This window comes from Paramisgurnus dabryanus, chromosome 10 (assembly GCF_030506205.2).
Source record: "Paramisgurnus dabryanus chromosome 10, PD_genome_1.1, whole genome shotgun sequence".
Taxonomy (NCBI): domain Eukaryota; kingdom Metazoa; phylum Chordata; class Actinopteri; order Cypriniformes; family Cobitidae; genus Paramisgurnus; species Paramisgurnus dabryanus.
The window spans coordinates 19,523,892-19,544,016 of NC_133346.1; the positions used below are offsets into that span (position 1 = coordinate 19,523,892).

Here is a 20,125-nt window from a genome sequence, read left to right on the forward strand (position 1 = left end):
GAAGTAATTTTTTTACACTCTTAGTATACACGGTTAGAAAGAAATTTTAACACATTATGTGTCAGTTTGTGTTGATTTTGTGTTCAAGTATAACACATGTTGTGTTAAAAGTAACACAAAATGTGTTGTTTCAATAATAACACAGAGATTCCAGGATAACGCAGTTAGTGTGTTGTCCCAGAATCAACACTAATGTGTTGTTTTTAACACATTCGTTCTAAGAGTGTACCATGAATAATGACTGAATACATAAGCTTAAGCAACAAAATATTGTTTATTTTTGTTCAACCAAGTCGTTGTACCCGGAGCCGGGCTAATGTCCACGCTAGCTGCTGTATGTTTTGCATTGAGATGATATTTGAGGCTCGATGTGCTGCGGTGATATGTGAATTCCTTGTTGCATAGCTTACACACAACCATGCTCTTATCGACGCTTACCAGTGATGCGCGGGTCAAAACAACCAGAACCCGACCGAGGTTTTCATCTTACCCGCCCGCAACTCGGACAGTAAAGAAAAAAAATATATATATTATACCCGACCCGCTTCCTGGCCCGCATTTCTTAAAGTAGTCATTTTTTAAATAATTGCAGGGTTCGGGATTCTCGGGTTGTGACTGTCTGTGTTCCGGTACCTATTTGCGCGGATCCCCCACCTCACGTATAAAAACAACAAAACATATACTATATAGCCTATATTAAAATATATAAAAATATGTTATGCACATTTTTAACTTCCACATTATAGTTTTCTTAAGTGGGATTCGGATGTGAAAAGCGCTGCATAATGTACGCGCCTTTAGTCTTACCATTGAAACTTAACTAAATTAAAACATAAGAGGTGATATATAGCTTTAGCCTACATAAATGCTTATTGCTTTAATGTTGCGAGTTCCTCTTCAGATTTTCTTGCTGTTATGTTTATAATAGTTCATTGTTCAGAGTTCATATTGATGATCTTATAGTCCATTTAAAAATGTTCTTACAAACTGACTCTATTCGTCAGAAAAACACCATTTAACTTTTTTCCTTTACCTGCCGTCGCTGTTCTCTGTGCTTGTCCTCCGTCAAAGTAGCCTATTAAAATTAATATGAAGTAGATTTTTTTAAAGTCTTAAGAACACCGCAAATCAAACGTGCTGCTACATTATGCTCTAAATGCGCGTGTAAATTTAACTTCTGGGCACTGCCAGGCTGATTTTTTGAAAAGTAAGTGATTTAATCACTGCATGTTTTGGCATTCGGAAGCATATGCATCAATGAGATGCACGGTGTTGCTTTTAATGTTCTTTTTAATTTATATTCACAAAACCTAACAACAAAACATTGTTTATAATTACGAGACAAATTATTTGAAACGAAATTCGTTTTAAAGTAGCAAACAAAACTTAAATTAAACTCGTAATAAGCTAATTAAATTGAAACAAAACAACATTACAACAATATTTAAACCCAACAATACTCAAACATTAACATATAACAGACATTACGATACATGTTAAAATAATCTGTAGTTTGTTGGTAGATGTTTATTGGGCAAAACCTCCGTTGTAAACCATTTTTACTTTGAAATTGATGCGTTGTCACGTTAAAATCAGCTGTTCGTTTAGGTTCCGTCTACTTTTATTTACACTGCAGCACAACCCCGGAGTTTTCGAACTAAAACAGGGTCTGTAGCTTTTACGAATGACTTCGTTAATAAGTGCGATTAAAATGCGTTAAAATGTTTAACGCGTTATTTTTTGTGTAATTAATTAATCTTAATTAACGCGTTAAAGTCCCGGCCCTAATTAAAACTAAACATTTTGGGGTAGTTTCCCTGACACTGACACATCAGCATTTTTATTAGTAAGGGGATCTTAAAGTGGGATACGGACACAAAATTTCCACCAGATGTAGCCATCAAGCCAAATATTGATCAAAGTTTATAAGAGGCCCAAGGAACCTTTAAGATTTAAAGACCATTTGTGTGGAAGAATGGGCCAGAATCACTCCTGAGCAATGCAGACGACTGGTCTCTCCATACAAGAGGCGTCTAGAAGCTGTTATCACCAACAAAGGCTTTTCTACAAAGTATTTAATAAAGTGGGTTCAATACTTATTCCCTGTGTCATTTCACGTTATTTATTATGACTCAACTTGTATACTTAAATGTTCTGATTTCTTTGTATGAATTCAATATTTGGCTTGATGGCTTCATCTGGTGGAAATTTTGTGTCAATAGCCCACTTAGAAATCCCCTTACTGATAAAAAGGCTGATGCGTCAATTACTTATTTTCCCGCTGTATGTGTGTTCTCTAAGATCGAACCCATGACCTTTATCCTGCTGATACAATGCTCTACCAGCTGAGCAACAGGAACCATCAAAATGTCACATTTCAGTGGCTATACCTCACAAGTGGTGACCACCACAAGTGGACATTGGCCATGACTCCACATATCAGTCAAATCTTTTTCTTTTAAAAATAATGACTGCTTTCAAATAGGTTCACTCGGCCTCTTTCATTGGTGTGTCAAACAGATCCCAAACTCACTTGACTGGTTCTCCCAATGTTGTTATACTGGATTGGTTGAACATGAGATGCCCAAAGAAACAAAGCTTTTTATAGCACCACAGCTATTTTGAGGAATACTCAACTTTGTGGACTAAAACAGGTTACTTATAGTTGTTTCTGCACATTAAACTGGTTACAGGAGGAAGTACACTGAAAAAATTATTCATTCAGCTTACTCATTTTTTTTTAAGGTGAGTGGTTGCAATCAATTTATTTAAGCTACATTTAAACAAAAGTTTTTGTTTTGTTTTTCTATTTTTTTTTAAATGTAGCCTAAATAAATTGAGTGCGACCACGTGCCTTGAGTAATTGAGTAAGTTGAATGAACCATTTTTCCAGTGTACTTTAGCACAAAAAAACACGTCATCCATAGATTTGCATTTACTGATGTCCCAGTCTGAACTCCTGCATTGTTCTACTGACACAGATGGAAAACCTCAGATTATTTACATCATGGTTAGACTATATACCTCCCTTAAACTCAAGTCAACATCCGTAGCACAAAATGTATAAAGCTAGTGTTTCATGAGTTAACTTCCTGGTCAGGGACACAGTCATAGGATTGCTGTGAGGGCCAACAGTGTGAGGATTTGTAGGTGGGGAAAGTGTGGGGATTTAGGCTTAACCTACTGTACAGTATACTGATCTCACAAGCTACAAGCTCTGGGATCTTGACAAGCAGAGAATGCAAAACCAATAGTCAATCTACATATCTAGGCATTTGGCGCATGCTTATATTAAGGCAACTTACAGTGCATTCAAGGCATGCATTAAATCAGCATGTGTGTTTTGCTGCAAATACAAAGTCATTTGAATAAGATTCATAAGCAAAATCTAAATGTTTCCAGGAACCTGCTTACCTATGAGGAGGTACCTTCCTTGGGAATTTCTAGTAAAGATTATTGTAACGAAACACCATCCCTCAAAACAGCACGTCACCCAATAACCACAAAACCAAAACATTTTGCATAGGATTTCCATTGCTCAGAGAGAAACAAATATTGTGTTTACATGCTTTGGGAGTTGCTTTTAAAGAAAAAGAGGAACAAGAGAGAGATCTAGCTTACCTATTGATCCATGAAGTTTGGCTTTCTTAACTGAAAGAAAACAACAAAATAAATAAAGATTAGTCAGAAATACAAAAGATGACATAATTATTGCAATAATTGTGACATAATGTGGTGGTTCCCTGTACAGGTCTTAAAGGGACACTCCACTTTAGAAAAAAAGGGAATTTTTCAGCTCCCCTAGAGTTTAACAATTGATTTTTACAGTTTTGGAATCCATTCAGTCGATCTCCAGGTCTGGCGGTACCACTTTTAGCATAGCTTAGCATAATAGACCATTAGCATCGTGCTCAAAAGTAACCTAAGAGTTTCCATATTTTTCCTATTTAAAACTTGACTCTTCTGTAGTTACATTGTGTACTAAGACCGACAGAAAATAAAAATTTGCGCTTTTAGGCCGATATGGCTAGGAACTATACTCTCATTCTGGCGTAAAAATCAAGGACTTTGCTGCTGTAACATGTCTGCAGGAGGCGCAATGATATTATGGCGCTTTTCCATTGCATAGTACCCCACGATATAGTTTAGTTTGGGTCGGGTCAGGTCAGCTCACTTTGGCGTGGTTAGCTTTTCCATCGAGTTTAGTAACACTTCGCAGTGGGAGGGAGTGTCGTTATTTGTGTTTCCTACTGCTGTACCATACAAGTGAGAGCGTTGTACATTCCCATACATTTATGTATTTCTCAGTCTGCCACAAAATTAAAATTCACCACCAAATAGATGTTTGCACATCGCGTTTCTCACTAACGTTACCTCAGTCTCACATGACAGTTTATGTTCAAACACCGCAGCGTCAGTCGACGGCGCTCCGCTGGGCCTCATTCAAGTTGCATTTAAGCATATAATGCTGACGTGCTCGTTGCGAATGTGGAAAAAACTTTTGGTGTCCCTCGTTCTTAACCTGTGGATGTTTGTTCGTGAGTTTGGGAACTTATAGCAGAGCACAGATGACAACAGGTTTGCTCGAGAGAGCGCTAGCTAGCACTAAAGGTAAAGCTAATCTACATTATAGCGATGACGCTGCAGTGACGATTCTCTCAGACCAATCAGTGACCTACAGTGTTTTCGCTTCACATTTGGTATCAGCTCGGGTCACTTGGAAACCCAACCGAGGTGGTACGAAAAAAAAAAGTATAGGGTACTACGTATTGCACCCAATGGAAAAGCTCCCAAAAGTAAGCTGACCCGACCCAAACTAAACCAAACCGTGGAGTACTATGCAATGGAAAAGCGCCATTACACAGTGCTGAAAAAAGTCCCCTGCTATTAAAAATTACCAAGGGGACTATTTTCGGGTGCTGCATAATATCATTCCTACATTCTGTAAAGGTGAAGTTACATGTTTGTGTTTACTCAGGCCCTAGCCACCATACCGTTTGGGGTGGCACATCACCCCCAGTTTTTAAGATTAGTAGTTGATCAAGATGGGATTTTCACTGGCAGATTTCATACTTTTCTTACAAAATGAGGAGCTAAGATGCAAAAGCTGCTAAAAGTCACTTTGTTAAAAATAAGATAATGATAATAATTGAAAGCTTCAAAGCTGCTTAATCCGGGCCTCAGGGCATTCAGAAAACCGGTTTGTTGGCCGAATTCACTAAATGCCTTGTCGATTTTTCCTTCAAGTCCTCTAAGTGCACAGGAAAATAATTAATTAATTCTTTACAAAACTAACATTTTAGGGTCTTTTATTTTTTAATCTTTAACAGGTTGGACAGGATATTGAAGCAAAAGCAGCCTACTGTCCAGTGTACATAGGAACATTTCACTTTTGTTTGAAAAAAGCAAAGGCTGGCTACTATGAATCACTGTTTTCATTGTTACTATTTTTATGTCTTGGCATAATTCCCATCCATCTATTTTATTTTTTAGAATAATTCTGGAGTAATTCGAAGCAACACACAATCTCACATCAATCCATTTTGACAGTACTACCATCCTACCATTTTAAAGACCCCTGCCCACAGCCATACAATAACTATTATGGGATTGTGTTTTGATTTAGAGGAGATTACTTCTGATAGCTGCTTGAGCCCTGTGTCCAGACTGGCAGGATGAATATGCCAGATGGATGGTGGGATTGGATAGCGGGATGAGACATCACAGTGGATTACTAACATGCATTGCTCCAACGTCCCACTGGATTACATTTCACTTATACATTGCATAGGAGTTTTCTGGGTCATTACTATGCTGTTACAAAGGTTGCAATGCAGTGCAGCTGGCGCAAATAAAGTCCATGTGATGGAGGATATGAACTGTGTGACTATTCTCCGCATTTCTAGCTGTTCAGGAAGCAAAAGTTAGGTTTCACTATGGCCTTGGGTTATGGGCCACTGTGTCAATGGAAACTCATGGTCATACATTAACTATAGAGCTGCTATAAACAGAAACCAATGAATTGGCACATTTAAATTCATGCCGTCACAAAATGCCCTGTTTAGATAAGGGGTGGCTGGACAGGAAGCTAGTCACAGAGTTTTCCAAGCATCTCCTTTGTAAGGCTATCTGATGTTCTCGCATTCATTCTAGCGGTAACAATAAACATTAAGCCGTGCTATGAGACATTTGAAAACAAATGCTAGCATTTAATACCTTTAAGACTTCTACCCAAAGGTTTAGGCAACATTGTCAATGCCAAAACATGGACTAGGAGCTGGCCTCCAATCGATGACTATTAAAGCTGGATACTAGGTAAACGTAAGAAGGAAACAGGAAGTGCATAGCATAATGCAGGAAGTGGAATCAAGGCGTCTGCTGCCGTTTACTTTACGACACTTCGGGTAAAGGGAGGAGTCTGTTGGATGACTGGACCAAGCAGCAGATGGCCAAAGGATTACATTTACAATCCCCCACTCACTTCAATGTGATGCATCACCTTCAGATACACACTCGCACGTTTGCATTACAATTCTGGACCTTTGCATTGCTGATCCAGGTTTTATTGTTGAATACACTGTCATTCACATTCAAATCGTGAAACGGTCGTATTTATTTGCATTTATTACTGCTTACATTACTCAAGTTTTCTCATCTATTGACACATTGCAAAGCATTCCTTCATTTTTGGATCCTAGTCACAAAATCTTTATATCAGATTGGTTGTTTTATCTGCAAGCATGGCCGTAACTAAGAATTTTGTGCCGCTAGCCTCGATACAATGTTATGGGATCCGCCTGGCCCTTTTATCTCTATTGCTATATCCCTATCTGTAAGACCTTTATGTAAACATCCTCTTCGCACATAAAAACGCCTTAGTAACAGGTTGTGCAGTTGCTTACGGTTCCTTCAGAATGATCTGCAGAGACAGGTACTGCGTACGTATTCTCGCGTTAATTCTGTATTGAAAGTAGTTAATTCGGCAAAACTTTTAATGATCGAATCTTATGCACTTACAACACAGAAAATCAGTGATTTACAGTTAGCAAGTGGATGCGCAGTTGTACCATTCATGCTACTCAAATGCATACTGTATGATCTATAAATAACCCTAGTTTATAAAGCTGCCTGATAACTCTTACGTATCTTTATAATTAAACAAAGACCACACCAGAAAAGCAAAACAAATGACTGCAATAAAGATGCAAATATGCATCAATTACTGTATCAAGCTAACGGTCCAAATCTGTCATGCTGTTGAGATTTCTTATTTGAACAAAGTAAGGGCAACAAATCACAATGTCGTAAATATGATCCCCTTAAGTGGACATGCAAGCCATATCATCTTTATTTTTTCAGGACGCGACTGCATGATGGGCGTTCTATCTTTGTGTGCCATGTGGGTGAATAAGGATTCCTCATTTGTGTCTGTAATGACATCGCCATGGAGATGGGCCTTTTGTCTGAAAAGCAATAAATAAAGAAACAACAGCATGATCCGTATGAAAAGAGGTGGCTGATGAGTCAGAAAAGCCAATCACATTTAATGCTCCTGAGGTTAGTGTAAATAAAAGCAATGCATTATGGGAGGTGCTGCTGTTACACATATACACACACACACACACACACTATTGACATTCTCTCTATATATCAGTAAGTATCTTCAATCTTTGAGATTTTAATTTCCCAGCCATAGTATTAAATCAGTTTTCTGACACGCTTTAATAAATGCTGGTTTTAGTGGGTAAACATTTTACATGTTCCTTTAAACTTTTTATAACTTGCTATCATGTTTCCATCCATTAAAGGTCACATTCTTTCTGATCCCATTTTTTAACCCTGGTTAGTGTGTAATATCTATAATAGCAAAACTAATACCTGTAAAATGATAAAGCTTAAAGTTCACTGCCAGGCGATATATTTTCTTTAACAGAATTCGCCTTTTAAAGCCTACAGCGAACGGCTGGTTTGGACTACAGCCCTACTTCCTGCTTTAATGACATCAGTAGACAAGTTTTTCGACTAAACTCCACCCACAGGAATACGTCCGTTGCCAGCTAAGGTGATGGCAAGCTAAGCGTTTTTTTTAAGCTTAGCTGCTATCGAATCACAACACACTAAACAAACTACACAATCAGAACTCGTTACGCATTTCTGAAGGAGGGACTTCGTAGAACAAAGACATCAGCCCGTTTTTATAACAGTGAAAACAGCGCTATATAGATAAGTAAACGGTTTGAAAAATACAGCGTTTTTTTACACATAAACAAACACGTTATATAGACCATTTGCGTGTTTGCAAACAGAGATGACTTTTTGTGGGCGGAGCCCAACTGGTGGCAGAAAGTGAAAGCTCTGCAATAGCGGTTTGAAGTGTTTTAGCGTTAAACTGTGATTTTTATGGATCCGGTGTTCTGTCAAGGTCTGTTGACAAAACGCAGCTTCCAGTGACGTCTACTCGCAAAATGTCTATTAGGCACTGTAAACACAATCCAAAGCTTCAAAAACACAGAAAGAACAGGACCATTGAGCAAATTGAAAATGTGCCCAACGGAACATCAAAAATTTGCATATATTTTCCCATATAGCGCAAAAAAGCTTTTACAGTTGGGTGAGGTGGTTTTTCAGGCAATTCGAAAAGTAATAATCGCAAAACTGCAATTGAAATAGGTCACATTTACAGGTTACCTGATGTGCATAAAAGTCACATGATCATTCTGTAAATGCTTCACTGTATGTTTGGTTGGAGGACAAGACAGAACAGGTGTGGTCAACTTTATGTTGCGTCACAAGAACCATCAAGCGCATGACAACAAAATACTGCGAAAGAGGTTCGGGAATCGACTTTCCATGTAAAGTCGTTGTATGCTTTTGTGTCGCTCTCAAAATTATGATGCAATCCACGTGTCGGTCTGCACAGCGCTGTATGAACTCGTACCTGTCGCTGTGGTTTTTGGAATGACTTATCACAAGACAACAAAATTACTCTTTAATCGCATAACATCAGTTAATGTAAACAATGTTATTTTGCAATAGTTTTTTGTCGACATTTACAAAATAATGCATACGTTTTACGCAAATCTTTAATGGTAACACAGCTACAGTTATGAAGTTTGCACACCAAGTCTCAAATTCTTGTCCGATATTTTGGCATGTTAAAAATATAAATACGACCTCACGTTGTGTCAATCAAGCTTACACACTGCCTCCAAATCTTTGATCCATCATATAAAAATTCAGATCAAGCATTTCAAGAGGTGTCTTTAATCATTAAGAGCCACTGGACAAGCCAAAATCCAAGCATCTGACAAGTTGATTCACTTCGCCTCGTAACTTGGAAAACATGATGGTAGGTACTGATCTCTTGTACGAAAGATTATACAGTATTGTGTTCAAGTTAAATAAGCTTGTAGCTCACGTCGTTCATCCATTTGTAATGAATAGTGCTAATGTTATGAAGACTCCATTTGTATGGTTTTGCAAATGTTTTCACAATGGATTAATTAATAAGCATCCGACTCAGTGTGGAAGATAACTGTGCCTGACGAATGTTTACGAAGAAAAGAATACAAAAATTTGTGCAAAGATCTTTAAACTAACAAGGGAAAACATTGTATTGGGAAACTGTAATACAAGGCGAAAGATGCACTAACAAAAAGGTTTTTGTGAATTGTGACCCACCCACAAAGCCCAACTACAATTCAAAAACAAAGCCTGTGTGAGTAACAGGTCTGATCTGTGATATCTGAGGTTTCTTTAAGTATTATATGGAAACCCATGACCTTTAAAACTTGAAACCAAAAAAACCATTAAGGGACACGATCAATGTCCCTTTATGGATCAATTCCAAACACTTGCTTTGTCTCTTCAAAAGTTGACTTTGAGATCCTGAGAAAACATTTCTCATGTAAATGTTTGTATTTGTGCAAAACTGAAACTGACGTTTCAGCTGAACTTGATTTCAGTCCCAATACTGATTTGGTGTGGGTTCCTGAGGAAATGAGGTGATGTGATGATTACAGGCCTGTATGGTCAAGGTTCTGCTTGTATTTCCCCTTAACAACGAAGGAAAGACTGCTGAAAGAAAATCCTGCAGTGGCAGCCAAATCAAATCTCAACAACTAGGTGAATGAAATTTGACAATAAGACGACATTGTAAATGGGCAAATGTATAGAGTAACGCAAGTATCTAGACGCAAGTAACTTTTACCATTAAGTTAGGAGGATTCAGTAGTGAACAGGACAAAAACATATACACTCTACAGAAACAAAGAAAACTTTAAACAAATGTAAAAGAATAGTATCAATTTCTGACTTCTTCCGTGGAATGCAAAAAGAGATCATTTGATTGATGTTCTGCTCTTTTACAAACAACAAAGGCAGACACAGACAGTCAGGCTTAAAAAGATCTAAAGAAAAGTTCATGAAAGGAACATAAAAGTAGTTCATATGAACATATTTTCCGAGTTTTTTGAAGCTATACAAAAGTTTTAGTGAAGAACAGACTCAATTGTTAAGTCTTTATTAACTTAAAAACTTTGCCAAGTGCTCACATCTCATTTACACATTCAAATATTTTGAGTATAAGGTTGGTTTTATTTTTTTTGTATAAGGGAATTTGACAACCCCTGGTCACTGATAACCAGAGGCGGACACAACTTGAGTATTTTAAAGGAGTAGTCCACTTTATAGATGGGGCCAATTGACTTACCATAGTATTTTTTTTCTACTATAAAAAGTCAATGGACCCAATCTTTAAAGTGGACTACTCCTTTAAGTAAATTTTCCAAGCATCTGTGCTTTATTAGAGTGTTTGTCTTGGGACATTGCTGGTATTAAAATTGATTTAATACCCAATTACATAAAAATTGTGTACTTTTGTACTTTTACTCAAGAAAAGTAAAAGCACTTTTTACTTAAGTAAAAGTAAAAAAAAAATACTAGATGTTTAATGTACTTTAATATTAAATATAAACAAAAAACTTGAAATTATTAAATGTAGTGCAGTAAAAATTATGATAATATGCTTTGGAATGTATGTTTTCCAAAGAAAAACACTGATAACATACAAATACTTAAAAATTTACTTTTATGTAGAAATTAAAAATACTTTAGTGTCCGCCTCTGATGAAAACAATAGTTTACCCCGAAACAAAAATGTGTCCATATTCTACTCGCTCCCATGCAGTCCTAGGTGTATACTACTTATGGTTCTTAAAGGGGACATTTCACAAAAATCTGACTTTTTTAACTCTTTCCCCGCCATTGACGAGATATCTCGTCAATTAAGAGAAAACGCTTCCCCGCCAATGACGAGATTTTCCGTCTTTCCGCAATACCGCTAATATCCACCAGGTGGCGCCCTTCCGCAACTTTTTAAAACCGGAAGTATTGCCCTATGACAAGCTGCTGCATGTCCGTGTCTGTTTTAAAGATCGCTCTGAATCGGATCTCTATGAAAAGTCCGTCATAAAAATGGAATTATCTCTGCTTTTTGCTCAAAATATGGTGTTTTTGCAAAAACCTACCCATATTCAAAAGATGATTGCAAAAGAACCACTAAAGGTAGGATGAAACGGTTTTTTTTGTTTGAAAGCAGAGGGTCTGTTCTTTCATTTGGTATATTGTATGTTTATATATTTAAAGAAGAACATTTTCTGGAAGGCATTAAACTTTGGTGAAAATCATGAAAAACGCTGGCGCTGGCTGGCAACTTTTTTTAAAAACGCTGGCGGTGAAAGAGTTAATGTTTAAGTGCTATAATTGGGTCCCCAGTGCTTCTCTCAACCTAGAAAATATGACAAAGCCAGTAACTTAGTTTTGGTAAACCATTTTCTGCAAGCATGTGAAAAAATAGGTCATTGAAATTTGGCTCCCCTTGTGATGTCATAAGGGGATAATACCGCCCTTTAATCTGTTCTATCCAATCACGCCACTGCCATTTAGTGCAGAGATCAGCTCATTTGCATAGATTTATTTTACATCTTGTATTGTGAAAAGTCCCCTTTAAATGTCTTCTGAAGTGAAGCGATGGGTTTTGGTAACGCTTGGACAGATGTCAGCCTTTTACCTGATGTCAATTCTCTCTTAAACACACGTCCTGCCATAGTCTATTTAAGTTTAAAATATAAATGTTTGCTAATAAAAAAAAAACAAAGCTTTATTGCTTTGCCCCAGAAGACATTTAAAACTGTATGAATTAGTTTTTGACGGATGGATATGCTTTTAAAAGCTTTAAAATGGGGCACTATCCAATGTCATTATAAATCTGAAAAAAGCCAGGATATTATTGAATATAAATCTGACTGTGTTTGACTAAAAGAAGAAAGTCATACAGCGAGAAAAATAAGTATTGAACGCGTCACCTTTTTTTCACTATTATCATAAAATTAACATAAACTTTTCACCAGATGCTGGTAACAACCCATGCAATCCACACATGCAAAGAAATCAAACCATAGATGTTCATAAATTTTGAGAAAAAAAGTTATGTAGTCATGTAAAATAACATAAGCAAAATTATTGGATCCTTGAAGAAAAGGAGGTGTATAAAGGCATGGAGAGTAAGGGATGTTCATATTGACCGGTAAACCAGAGGTAAGAATTTATGACCGATAAATATGATCAGGACAAAACAATCGTTAACGCATGGCGACACGTGCCCCCCGACATTTCATCACTTTTCTATCCTTAATTTGTAAATGGTCTGTAAACGACACAAATTATTGCTGCCTGATGGTCCAATAAAGTAATCATTTGTATGGCATAAGTGTCCGCACTCGAGACGTACGTGTGTGCGCAAGATGTGCGTGTCCAGCCAGAGCTTCACTGATCGCCTCTGTCCTAGACCCTGACCATAAGCATCTGTCTTTTTGCTCAAACAGAGAAAAATTACGCAAAAGCAAAACTTTTTAAAATGTGTCCTGCTTTAGAAATGGCCACTGTGATAGATGAAAAAGAGACAATCCACCCTCCCTTTGATTTTAATCCTCCAGACTAATCGCGTGCTCTTTGATAATATAATGTTGCATGAAAATCCTTGTTCTGTTGTTGATCTGTTACTGTTGTTTGCACGTTCAAATTAAATGAAATGTTGTACCGTTTTAACCGGGTCACTGACAAAAATCAACTGTATTTTTACACACTGACAATTTAATCTTACAATCTTGAGGTAATGGTTAATGTTCGGTTATCAAGCTGGGGTTGTCGGTCGGGAAAATGAACTGAAATGAACATGATCCCTTATGGAAAGTCAAGACAGTCAGTAATAAAAAAGCAATCTTACCCTTGTCAGTGGAAATAATAACAGCTGGTCCAGTCCCAATGGATGGACTATAAAATAGTGTCTTATTACCAAGGTGTCATGCAAGAGACATCTTATAAAGTGAGTGAAGTGAGTATTTGCCAATGTATGGTAACCCATACTTGGAATGTGACCTCTGCATTTAACCCATCCAGTGAATAGTGAACACTAAATGGGTAGCCTAAACCCTAATCCAAACACACATCCAGGGAAACTCTCAAATGGTTTCAGAAAAAGAAAAAGCCGCTAGAACTTGATCACCTGACTTGAATCCAATTGAAAATCTATAAAAAGTTCATGGAAGAGACCCACAGAACCTTTAAGATTAAAAGACGTGTTGTGTGGAAGAATGAAAGGGACAAAATCAAACCTGAGCAATGCATGCAACTAGTTTCTATTTACAGTCTCAAAGCTTTCATTACCAACAAAGGCTTTTGTACAAATTATTAAATACATTTCAGTTAGCGTGTTCAATACTCTTCCCTGTATAACCTTACATTATTACACATAACTTAATGTATGGACAGCTATGGTTTGATTTCTTTGAATTGCGTGGGTTGTTACAACATCTGGTAAAAATATCACATCAATACCACATTTAGAAATGCTAAAATGAGAAAATGTGTGACGTGTAGCATTATTCAGCCTATGTTATATGTATGCTTTTAAAAAACTGTTTGTTTCATTTGTGTTTTACTGTCAAATAGCCCAGTCAACATTTAAATCACAGTAGCCTGCACCTCTTAATGTGAATGAGCAATCAGTGTATGTCTCCCATCGGATCCATACATCCCGCTCAAGCCCTCCAGCAATACCGTCTGGACATTAAGCAGAGACGCTTTCACCTCAGACAGCGAGAGCAAAGTAGGCATCGCCACAAGTAGATTGAATGTAGATTAGAAAGAAAGGAAATGGAGATGTTGATCTGTAACTGGCCAGCGACCAAAGATAAAAGGAGTGTGTGCATCTCTGTGAAGGTGCATGAGAGGAGATGAAACGTGAGGCCTTTGATCTGCTTTTCCTCAACAGGTCATGATGAGCTGGCAGCATTTACAAAATACTGCATTAAATATGACCAAATGTCATATAACAAGTTTCAATTTATTTAGATTCAATTTAATGCTATAATAAATTGCTAGGATAATTATAATAAAAATATTTTTTCTGCCATGTATCATACAACGTTACAGATATCTTCTGCAAAATGATAAGCAATGACGAAGCAGTGAGGAACTGATAAAAATGACAAATCTGTCAAAGGGGTTGCGTTATGGAAAATCCATTTGGGAGACCATATGCGTATTGATATTTTCAATGTCTTGTTTGACAGCTACATATTTCTTTCTTTAGCGTTGTCAATATGACAAAAAGGAGGTACATGCTGAAGAAATTATGTTTATCAGTAACTACTGTACTAACTAAATTTCTGCTTAAAGAAGGTGAAATGACACCTTGTTAGAAGATATGGGAGACAGGACATTACACTGTTACATTTAGCTTATTATAAGGAAAAACAACCCCATAAATTGTTGTGAATATAAATTATATGAAATGATTGCTGGTAAGTGAGTGGTACTCAAGGTATAAAAGGATATGGTAAGGAAATGCTTTTTATCACATTCTGCAGCCAGTTTGCATTCTGTAGATTGTTGACCTTTCAGCAATAAATTTGTAAGAAATTGCCACGGCAAACTCAAATAATATAATATAAAAAATATATTATATTATATATTATATTTAACCAATAACAAGCTAGAATTCAGGTATGTACACATTTTTTTCTCTCTACTTCACGTTTATTATTTTTAATAGTTTGCACATATGGGTAGACGACGTAATTTTCTCGTCATTATAGATTTACAATAAAAATAGCGACATATTTTTTTATAACGTCTAGTTGTTTGAGCGTCATTACATCATGACGCCAAACAGCTGGTTCACTCCAGAACAGTCAAACCTCATATTATATAATATTTCCATAATATTTAACGTCTGGTTCTCAGTTTTCAAAATTATTCACGACATATTAAAAGTGAAAAACAAAACAATATTTTAAATATGCAGTTAAACGTCACAGAAAGTAAATAACATAAATTGTTTGTAGCTTAGTAAAGACCGACCTGACTTTTAAAGAAAAAGCACATTACACGCTGATAGATGCGAACACATGCAAAGAGTTAAAAGTTATAAAAGATATTTTAACGCGGTAACGTTAACGTTACTCACCTCTCACGCACAGGAGAGACATGGCAAGCTAAGTTTTTCCTCTTGGTTAAATCCCGTGTTCGTTTAATCTGAGGTGTCAGCTGTAAAGCGTCCTGTCCGGCGACATTTCAAACGATTAAGTTAGTTTACTCTAAGTAAGCGTACTATTAAGGGTAGATAAAGTAACAGAAGACTTTCCCACAGGTGACGCGTCCTGATTTCAAATGTCCCATCGCCATCATTAAACTGTGTGTAAAACTCACCGCATGAGGGGCGTGGTTTACAAGGGTATTTAATTACGTCAAAATTGCCACTGACCAAGGAGGCGGAACGTGCTGGACCGTTGACCAATAGGAGTAGATAATGGGTGTGGTCGGTACACAGAGAAAGGGAACAGGTGTAACGCTGATAAGTTCAAGTTTATATTAGTGCTAATAAAATGTTCTCCTCACGGTTGTATTACAGGATTTTGGAAGACTTAAAGACAAAAACTTGCAAATCCATTTAAATTTTGTTTTGTTTTAAATAGACTTTTATGTACGGAATTAAGCGTTACATAATTGGCAGTTCATTCAGCATTGGTGTATTATTTAATTAAATTGATTGGTTTCTCGAAAATTAACATAAGTTTATATAATTTCATGAAAACATGTGATTACATTGATCTCATTTTAAGAGATGATAACAGATCATTACATCATAATATTTTAACACAAGTAGGAAATGTACCTGTTCATATCAGTATCAATGGTGCCCCTTTCACATGACATTAACACAATAAACACACAAAACAGAACAATGGAAATAAAAATAGAAGGTGTTCAATGAGCTGCTACATTTATACAATATTTTGAGATAACCTATGCTAATGATAACTCCTTATTGGGTTTATGGGCTTTAAATCAAATAATAAAACGCAATGAAACCAAACATTACATTAATGTGGCTATATTATCTGATCTAACGTTAGTTCCAAAATTTTACTTTTAATTAAAATGTTACTCCATATCGTCCTCTAGCGGCTCAATAACGGCAGTTATTCTTTTACTCGCTTGTCAATTTTTTGTAAAATAATAATAAAATAAAAAATCTCCCCTGGTTACATTTTTATTCAGATATTTAAACCCACTAGCGTGTGAAGTTAAACTGGAATGATCATTCTTATTTCTACAACCTGTTTATTTGTGTACCGTTTAGACTTGTCCGGAACGTCATATTTACAGCACTAGTTTCACTGTAAGTCCCGGACGTCTTTTGTAGACGGACGCTCATGATGTTGTAACTTACATTTCCGCAGCTGCAAGAGGGTCACGTTTGTAGTAAAAACCTGGGAAGAGTTCATTCATTTCTTGTAAACCATTTCAGCAACTGTTTTCATAAGGATTGAAGATGCTGAGAACGGTGGTGTGCCGGGCAGGTAGCGGTCTTTTAAAGGTAACATATCTGCACTGTTCTTCTGTTTAAGTCACTTTACTGTGTGTGTCACTTAAAAATTTATTTCACATTAAGCGATTTCACATTTTCAAGCTTCTTATAAAATTAGTGACTTAGAAACGATTTATAAAAGGCTTTCTGTTTACCGATGATATACGTTTGTTATATAGATACCTTACAATTTAATCTTAGTTGTCTGATCATTGCAACATCAGCAGCTTATGAGATCATCCGTCTATCCCAATGCAAAACTTAAAAAAAAGGTTATGTTATCAAACACATTTTTATTATATTTAAAACTATATTATTGAATTTGATATCAGAGGCAAAAGCTTATAGCAGCATCCAAGTGTTAAATGTAAATTCATGGCAGAGGTCAGGTGGTGCAACCAGAAAGTCAAAGGATGTAATTGGCTGCTATGGATGTCCCTAAGAAATATTAAGCTAAATAATTTAATAAGTTAATCGTTTAGTTTTAATAAATGCAGGCTAAGGTTGTATATAATTGTTATTATACTTTTAAATTTTTCTTAAATTTATAGTTCTCAAATGTTATATAAAATGTTTTATAGTAAAGGTGTTTAACACTTGTAAACTATTTTCAGGATTATAATTTTAAATGCAACTATCAAATAAACAAACAATCAGTATGACTGTGAGTGCATTTAAAACCGTAATATAGCAAATAGATTGGTTGTACCACCTGGCATTTTTTTTCAATGGGAATATCAAATAGTATTGTAAAAAAATAATTAAAATGTACTGAAATGTTCAGTAACCTTTTAAACACAGTGCCTGACTCAAATATATGCATTACATCAAAAAAAAATTAAATACATTTTTAGAAGCTTGTTTTATCATTGACCCTTATCTATCCCTTTATAATTTATTCTGTCTCTCTTGCATGCAGCATTCACGGCAAACCGTGCCTGCGTTTTGGGGCACTCGAGCCCAACAGCGATGGGCTTCCAGCCTCCCAATGAACACAGTTATTCTATTCGTACCCCAGCAGGAAGCTTGGGTAGTGGAAAGAATGGGGCGCTTCCACCGAATCCTGGAACCGGTGAGTTTCTCTCCTTCCCCGAATGACATCAGCTTAGTTTTAGCTTTGTTTTCATGAGAATGATTTCCTTAACATATTGTTTCCTGCAGGGTCTTAACTTCTTAATCCCAATCTTGGACAGAGTTAAATATGTTCAAAGCCTCAAAGAAATCGTCATCGATGTGCCAGAACAGTCAGCAGTTTCCCTCGGTAGGTCATATATGTTGCGATCTGTTTGACACCCCTTTACTATAATAAATGACTGATATTAATTGTATGTGTTTTGTTGCTTAAGACAATGTGACACTACAGATAGATGGAGTTCTGTATCTCAGGATACTGGACCCTTTTAAGGTAAGTTATGATAATACTGTGATTCAGTCATCCAAAGTTAGTGTAGCTCAGTGGTAGAAAATTGTATTAGCAGCTCAAAAGGTTAGACCTTGTAATGCACTGTAAGTCGCTTTGGATAAAAGCATCTGCCAAACACATAAATGTAAACGTGTGTAATATTCGGTTGTTTCTAATGTTTCTCTAAAGGCCAGCTATGGAGTGGAAGACCCAGAATATGCCGTAACTCAGCTGGCACAAACCACAATGAGATCAGAATTGGGAAAGCTCACCCTTGACAAAGTGTTTAGGGTATGATGGCTAAACTTATTCATTTTTACTAGTGATGATAACATAAAATTTACTTTCAACAACCAAATGTATCTACAACTGTAACGCAAAGCAAGCAAGCACAGATATTTCCTTCGGCAAACTTTTTATTATCGTCTCTCAACAGGAAAGAGAGTCCTTGAACGCCAATATGGTCCACTCTATAAACCAGGCATCAGATGAATGGGGGATCCGATGTCTTCGATACGAGATCAAAGACATTCATGTTCCTCCACGGGTTAAAGAGTCTATGCAAATGCAGGTAAGGTTGTCATATACGACAAAGAGTCGTAACTTGATCATCATTACTTCTCATTCACTTGACTTATGTGATTTACTGTGAATTACTTTCAGGTTGAGGCAGAGCGGAGGAAGAGAGCAACTGTTCTGGAGTCAGAAGGAACCAGGGAGGCAGCCATTAATGTGGCAGAGGGTCGTAAGCAAGCTCAGATTCTGGCATCTGAGGGAGAGCGGGCTGAACAGATTAACAAAGCAGCTGGTAGGTTTAGTATATACTTTATTTTTTTTGTGTAGAGATGTTTTTGTGTGTGCAGTGTTTACTATTTATTGCTTTGAACAGGTGAAGCAAATGCTGTTTTGGCCAAAGCTGAAGCAAAAGCCAAAGCTATCAAGCTGCTATCTGAGGCGCTCACTCAACAGGTAGAATCCATGTAGCATTTATAAACGGGGAACTAATACAGTTCAGAGTCAAATATTGTGAGACTCACAATACCCAATACTCTTGACACACAGTATAACTTTCTATCTGTACAGAATGGAAACGCTGCAGCGTCTTTAACTGTGGCTGAACAGTACGTCTCCGCTTTCTCCAACCTGGCCAAGGAGTCCAACACAATCCTACTCCCCTCAAATACAGGAGATATCAGCAGCATGGTTTCTCAGGTCTGGCTTATCTTTGTGAATGCTGTATATAGGCTTAGTAATAACAATCATTCTCAAAGTTGTCATTGTCCATAATTTAAATATTTCTTTATTTCTAACCTCAACAGGCCATGGCTATTTATGGGAGTTTAGCTAAGACGCAAGGTCCGAGCACAGTGGAGAAGACGAACCCCGAGACGACCGAGATGCTGTTGGACAGGAACGATGGTTCTGAAAATGAAACTAGACACAACGTTTGATTCAGAACCAGATAAACGCAAGCTTATGAATTATGGCACTTGGATATGAGGAGAGACTATACTTTAGAAGTTCTGGTAATTGAAAAAAAAATGATGTGAGAAGATAAATAAGGATTTTACTGTGTGTGTGATCTTCTGTTCCTCTGTTGTTTCCTTTATATTAATAATAAATGTGGGATATTTTGTTTTTCCTTATGATATTCACTGACCGAGTACTTCAGTAAATGATCGTGCACTATTTTTTGATTGATTGTCACTACACATCTTTCAGCAAATCTTAATGACAACTGAAATAATAATTGGTTTAGTGCACCAATTATTACACTAGGAAATTGATAT

At 36.7% G+C, this 20,125-nt stretch overlaps 2 protein-coding genes across 3 annotated transcripts in view; one reads left to right on the forward strand and one right to left on the reverse strand.

Moving 5' to 3' along the window:
- unc13bb (unc-13 homolog Bb (C. elegans)) overlaps window positions 1–15,753 on the reverse strand; it is a 92,684-nt gene extending 76,931 nt beyond the window's left edge. For both annotated transcript variants that reach the window (XM_065290437.2, XM_065290436.2), the window contains exons 1-2: window positions 15,530–15,753; window positions 3,622–3,651 (exon numbers count right to left, since the gene is read on the reverse strand). In XM_065290437.2, coding sequence (XP_065146509.1) covers window positions 3,622–3,651; window positions 15,530–15,551 — 52 coding nt within the window. In that variant the 5' untranslated portion in view covers window positions 15,552–15,753. The remainder of the gene's footprint in view (window positions 1–3,621; window positions 3,652–15,529) is intronic.
- A 1,006-nt stretch (window positions 15,754–16,759) lies between these two features.
- stoml2 (stomatin (EPB72)-like 2) lies at window positions 16,760–19,986 on the forward strand. The gene is made up of 10 exons (XM_065290433.2): window positions 16,760–16,942; window positions 17,853–18,005; window positions 18,095–18,194; window positions 18,280–18,338; window positions 18,525–18,626; window positions 18,772–18,906; window positions 18,999–19,143; window positions 19,225–19,304; window positions 19,419–19,547; window positions 19,655–19,986. Exons 1-10 carry the CDS (start codon window positions 16,898–16,900, stop codon window positions 19,784–19,786), a joined length of 1,080 nt encoding a protein of 359 aa, XP_065146505.1. The 5' UTR covers window positions 16,760–16,897; the 3' UTR covers window positions 19,787–19,986.
- Window positions 19,987–20,125: the final 139 nt, after the last annotated feature.

Bases quoted from the DNA above. Each gene is read 5' to 3' on its own strand.
- stoml2 (XM_065290433.2), top strand. From the start codon at position 16,898: ATGCTGAGAACGGTGGTGTGCCGGGCAGGTAGCGGTCTTTTAAAG. The intron at 18,006-18,094 runs GTGAGTTTCTCT...TGTTTCCTGCAG, and splicing joins TCCACCGAATCCTGGAACCG to GGTCTTAACTTCTTAATCCC. The intron at 19,305-19,418 runs GTAGAATCCATG...CTATCTGTACAG, and splicing joins CTGAGGCGCTCACTCAACAG to AATGGAAACGCTGCAGCGTC.